Source organism: Doryrhamphus excisus, linkage group LG11 (genome assembly GCF_037039965.1).
Source record: "Doryrhamphus excisus strain RoL-2023G ecotype Guam linkage group LG11, RoL_Dexc_Guam_v1.1, whole genome shotgun sequence".
Lineage (NCBI taxonomy): Eukaryota > Metazoa > Chordata > Actinopteri > Syngnathiformes > Syngnathidae > Doryrhamphus > Doryrhamphus excisus.
In genome coordinates, this window is record NC_136367.1 from 20,292,088 (window position 1) to 20,298,307 (window position 6,220).

Consider the following 6,220-nt stretch of genomic DNA (forward strand, 5'->3'; position numbering starts at 1 on the left):
ACCGCAACCTTTATTGAGCCAATCGTACTTTTTACATTCGAAAAAGCTCATATTTTTATTTGACTATTAACCAAAGAGCTGTGTACATTGTCATAAATGAAAATTATAAATAAGCATCTGAGGTTACTTTCACCTTCATGTTTTTTTTCAAAAATAAAACATATTTAAGAATTTTTTTTAAATGTCAGTGACCCTTTAATGACCCCATTTATTATGCCAAATTAATTTTATATCTTAACTGTGGCTTTTAATCCAGTAGGCAAGGCTGGTTATGAGTATGCAAATATATTTTGCACTAGATTCAGTAATGTTACTGTAATTTTTTAGACACACAAGCACCAGACAGCAAAAAGGCTTTATTTGCAGCTTTGGATTATCACACAAAAGGCACCACAATAACAATGAAAATGAGCTACTGTTGAAGCTATAACCCAACTACAGTAACTCTCAACCATGATGTCACTTCCTGTCCCACTCACTCATCTCCCCTTGCAAAACAAACACAAACAACAAACACACATATATTTTGATAATATGAGTGCAAAAGTGACTATAGAAAGGAGGAGAGCCCATTCCTTTCACCAGTGCCACCAGTTCATTCCAAGGTGTGCGAGCCGACCCTTGTAATGGTCCACTACAGCAGTCCTTGGTCCTTGTCACATTAAACAGGAAGTCCGTTCCATCGACAGTCAGTTGTGCGGCCTCATATGTCAGATCGTGTTGTTCGTTTTTCTATCTGCTTGAGGAAAACTTGATAAATCTGACCACACGGGTCGTTGACGGTCTTTAACAATTCGGTCTGCATCGGAAAGAACAGTGACTGCAACGACTTGTCCTCAAACGGGAACTGCAGGAGAATTTAAAAAAAAAGAGAGAAAATATTAATGCCTAAGAAAAGTGTACAAAGTGTATGGTGAGAGGATTTACATCCTTAAAACATATACAGTAATTATGTGAGATGTTTTACAGCCTTAAAACATATGCAGTAATTGTAAAAAAAATAAATAAAAGTTGGCTACTTTGCAGATTTCACTTACTGCGAGCTATTTTGGGAGCCTATTCCCACGATAAACGAGGTAACACTGTACATAACTTCCTCAGACGCCGCCGCTGCTTAATAAACCCAACAAATAGAAAACAAATTGCCATGGCCTTTGACTTGAACATATACGTACATCCACCTCTACCTTTTCCACTCTAATCAGGTAAAACTCAAAACTTGCCATGATATACTACAGTACTCCCAACGCAAAAATGCTTTTTAACAATAAAAAAATCTAAATTGAGTATACTTACATCACGTATTGCTTCATAAACTATTTGGAAGACTGGCAGCCGGTTACCATGAAACACTCCACGGTTGCCATGGAGGATGGACACACCCTCCTCTCGGGCTCCTTGACAGTGGCTGCCATATGTACAGTGATCTGACATGTAATTCCACTGGCAAGGAAGGGCATATACGTGCTCTAGAAACAAACACATACAGTATTATATGCAGTGTTTCAAAGAATAGACAACATATTTGGAATGTAAAATTAGGAAAATGAATAAATATGATAAGTCTGTTATTCGTTATTTTAAAAGTGTTGAAAACAAGCATAGAAAATGAATTGGGAGATTAGCACATTTCCGAGCTACCTGGTCCTAACTGACTTGTGTGCACCCAAATATGCCATTTTATGATGTAGAAGTGTGCGGCTTAAAGACCGGTGCGTTGTATACACCGGAAATTAGATGGTTCAATCAGTCCCGAGTGGGTGATGGTCGGCTAGCTCAATAGCATTGTCGGGCAGTCCGTTGTTTGAAATTTATGACGTTGCAGTCCAAAAGTCTCTTCTTGTATTAGTGAGGAAAATGCTGAGTAAGGAGAATCAGATTAGTACCATATAAAACCAAAAAAAGGAGCATGTACTATATTTTCTGGTTTATAAGTCGCACAAGGCCAAAAATGCATAACTAGGTACAAAAAAACATACATAAGTCGCATTTTTTGCGGGTAATTTATTTAACAAACTACTTGACCAAAACATTTGGTCCTCTTGGAAGACAAGTTCTAACAATAAATAGAAAATAGAGAACAGGCTGAATAAGATATGCTAACACAATGGTTATTCAGCTACATAAAAAAATAAACATGAACAGAAAAGGTGTCAGCCAACCTTTGAAAAAAAGTGTGACTTATAGTCCGGAAAATACGGTAATAGTAAGAATATAAAAATAAATGCATCTGATAAAGATCAAATAAATTTTAGAAAGAAATGTTACCAAGGCATTTTGTTAGTGATGTCGCCTACCTGGGTTATAGTGAAAGATAATGTTGATGATGTCCTGCTCTCCCCATTGGATGTCGTTTTTGTACTTCTGATATAGTGGGTGGGCAAGGTCCTCCCAGAACATGCCGTAGGCATTCAGATCGTTCTGAAATACAAACAGCATTCGCTCACACAAGCTGCTTTTGAATCAAATCAAATCCAGAGAAGACTTGGAAGCATTCCAGCTTCCAGTTGCAATTTGGAAGTGGCTGTCAAAACGCCAAAATCACGCCAAATCATACCTCACTTCCAACATATGACAGCATTTTGGTCTGACCTTCAACATGGTGCGGCGGAGCCGTGTCAGATTCATCAGCATGACACCGGTGTTGAGTCCTGAGACGCCGTAGAAAGGGTGACGTGCAGAAGAACTGTACCAGCCAAAGGGGATGTTGGGTTCCATGCCGATTGCTACCAGCTGGGTGCTGTTGAAGGACTTCAGCAGACCCCAGATGTCATCCACAGGCCGGAGGAACACCACGTCGGTGTCCACGTACAGCAATGAGTCTACGTCGTAGAGGATGCTCTGTAACAGGAATACTGATGATGAAACTTTTGAAACAAAATGACGTTAGAAAGGATCAATATAAAAACTCAATCGTCTACTAGGTAACGGAGCTGTGTTTGTTTTTTTTGTTTTTTTACAAACACAGGGAAGCAGCATCATCATTTAAAGTGATCAGAACATTATTCATGGCCACAAAACAATGATTAAAGAGTTGATAAATAACATCAATAATGAGATTATTGATTGACTCACATAAGAAAAACACTTCTGATTTGTCTGCCCTGCAATATATTGGTTATTACATGGTGCTGTTATCACAATAAACACCAGCTGACAAGACAAAATCAATACACAGCGCGGCTTTGCACTTGATTAAATAACTGGACTGAATCCCATGAGAAGATTCACCTGTCAAGTTAATGCTGCAGATCATTCATAAACTTATGAAGCACTGCAATAAAATAAGGGAAAGGCAGTAAAAAAAAAGCCTTACAGGGATGAAGAGTCTCTGAGCTGAGCAGAGCCTGAAAAGCTTTCTCCATAATTGGTTGTTCTGCTCTGGAAAGGTGATGGGGTAGAAGTCATACTGGAACTTAGCTCTAATAAAGCAAGGCCACTCGCTCATCTGGAAGAGAAACATCTTCTTTAAGTCATACATTTTACTGCTCATTTCTTACCGGTATTTTGATATGACATCCGAATGCACCTCGGCATCAGTCAACTAACCATCTGATTTATGCGTCCTAATTGCGTGACTAATCCCCATCAGCTCCACAAAGGCACGCTTGGATGAGTTCAAACCTGAGCCCTGACCTCAACCCCATCAATTTGCTTTAATGTAATCCAGGCTGTATGGTCCACTTGAGTGCAGGCCTCTGAGCTCTTGGATGATCTTATAAATAAAAGAACAAAGAAAAGTGCCGTATTTCTTAGTTCACGTCCTGTGTCCATGTTCTTTGTTCAGGAACGCAAGACTTGAACTGACGGTGCACAAACACCACGTTGCTGCATGAATATTTCATACATTTTTCTCCACTTATCCGGGGCCGGGGTCGTGGGGGCAGCAGTCTCTTCCCGGTCTCCAGCCACCTCCTCCAGTGCCACTGTAAGGACACTTCGTCCCCAGGGAGGCATCCAGAAGGCGACCAGACTAGATGCAGTGGTTCTACTCCGAGCCCCCTCCCGGATTACCGGGTTCCTCTCTTAGGGTGAGTCCTGCCACCTCATGGAAGAAAGTCGCTTGTATCAGCGATCTCGTTCTTTTGGTCACGACCCAAAGCTCATGACTCTGGGTAGGAACATAGGTACCACGACAGTCCAGTACCCTGAAATATTTGAATTCCTCCACCTGGGGCAGGACCTCATTCCCAACCCGGAGGGAGCAATCCACTCTTTTCCACCTGAGAACCATTTCCTCGGATTCGGAGGTGCTGAGTCTCATCCCAGAAGCTTCAAACCGTCCCAGTAAACACTCAAGGTCACATCGAGATGAGATCTCAAGGCCCCTGAAGTGGTCACCTGAGTTCTGTTCAAGATTTCTTCCCCCAGAGGGAGTTTTTCCTTGCCTCCATCGCCAAGTGCTTGCTAATGTGAGGTTTCAGTTGGGTCTTTTTTCATTTCTGAGAGGCAACTCCTGTTGGGATTTGGCGCTGTGCAAACAAATTGAAGTGAATCCACAATCCCGATGTGAGACAAGAAGACACATCTTTGCTTTTTCCGAGTATTCCGAGTGATAGCCATCTCTTGTTGGCAGTTTTTCACAGACAATGCACATCTTGGAGAGTCCCCGATATCAAAAAAATGCCAACAATGCTCCATTTACATGTTGTGACCTGCATATTAACCCAGCTATAGAGACAGTATTATCCAATATATATCCAATATTATCCAATAACAATTTGCCTTTTTTCCCCGAGCTCTTTGCTCAGCCACAACTGAGAGAAATGCTAACATGTTGGGACAATGAACATCTATTTAAGTATCAGCGGCCTGAAGGCATCCTACCATTTTCTTTAACTGGGGGGTCAAGTGGTCTTCAGCTAAAATGTGAAACTTGATCTTCCCGATGCTAAACAGGACAGCCGATTTGATGACAGTTATAACCTCCTCCAGACGATTTCCACACGCCACCAACGCCAAGTGCATTGTTGCCTCGTCTCCCGGATTTCCTTGGCAATTACTAGAACACACATGGGGGGAAAAAAGACAGGAATTATATTATGCGTATGTCTGCGTATGTCACTATTTGATCAGTAAAATAGTCTTCAAACTTGTTCTTCTTCCCTTGTATTTGTTTGGCGGCTGGCCACTAGCTCAGGGCAATTACTGTTATGCTACCGTTACACGGACATCGAGCCCCTCCCAAAAACGGTAAAAACATGTAAATGTGAGTGGAGTCATTAATAGAGTAAATACTTGTTTTTACGAGTTTGCAATTTTTAGTAACCTTTTAGTAACCTTCAGTGTTTGATTTCATGTCTCCACTACTTTAAATTATTCCCATTTCTTTGCCTTAAATTGTTATTTTTTGACCCAAAGTTGTATGACATCCCCAACTGCAGTGTTGTGCATCAACGGTGACTTACCCCCATCTTTCATCATTTCTTTTGCCTCCCCATAAGTACACAAACAAGACAAATCCGCAAACTATTGCAATCCCGACAACTTTCCAGCACTTTCCGATGACTCTGCATCCTGAGAGAGACTTTGGATGAATTTTCGACATCGATCTTTGAGTGAAAAAATTGTCTGGAAGATGTCACAGAGTGGCGCGGTGGTCCTCGGCCCTCAAAGTAGGATGCAGGAAGTCCCCCAAATAGGAAGTGGCTACTCTGTTATACCATCCTTGAGGCCCTCCTACGCAAAGGCGTTACTCCTTTCTGACTGGATCAGAATGTGATGTGATGAGATGTGTTAGCATTTAACTGGTTTGTGGGTGTGTTCTTGTGTGCTGGCTGGTACTTGCTTGTTAAGGTTGCTAGGCAACCTGTCATGCAAAATTCAAGTCAAAAAACTTTTTAAATCAATGGTACTTTTATTGTTTAATTGTTTAATACAAAATATTTATTTTTTTGTCTTTTGTGAAAATAACAGTAACTTCAACTTCATTAGGCAAGGACAGCCAATAAGAGCATAGATCGTCTTTATTGGAACAACTCCCCGGAAGTGGTGAGTTTGTTGAGAGGAGCTCGTGGCTGCCCTGAGAGGATTACACAGTTGGGGCGTGGCTTCCCCAGCCTTACCGTAAATCATCTAAAACAACTGCACTAAGATTTTTGGCACTTCAGTCTAGTGTGGCAACCCTGACTGCCAATCACATTAGTCTTTGGGACATTTTATAAAAAATAATGCGTCGTCTGTTAACTGTTCTAAGTCTTAATTTAAGTCGCACATGAGC

The 6,220-nt window shown here is 41.2% G+C and overlaps 1 protein-coding gene across 1 annotated transcript; it reads right to left on the reverse strand.

Moving 5' to 3' along the window:
* Positions 1 to 436: 436 nt before the first annotated feature.
* LOC131132280 (glucoside xylosyltransferase 2-like) lies at positions 437 to 4,991 on the reverse strand. The gene is made up of 6 exons (XM_058077771.2): positions 4,828 to 4,991; positions 3,317 to 3,448; positions 2,593 to 2,841; positions 2,298 to 2,421; positions 1,297 to 1,469; positions 437 to 847 (listed from the first exon to the last, which is right to left on the reverse strand). Exons 1-6 carry the CDS (start codon positions 4,966 to 4,968, stop codon positions 704 to 706), a joined length of 963 nt encoding a protein of 320 aa, XP_057933754.2. The 5' UTR covers positions 4,969 to 4,991; the 3' UTR covers positions 437 to 703.
* Between the last annotated feature and the right edge of the window lie 1,229 nt (positions 4,992 to 6,220).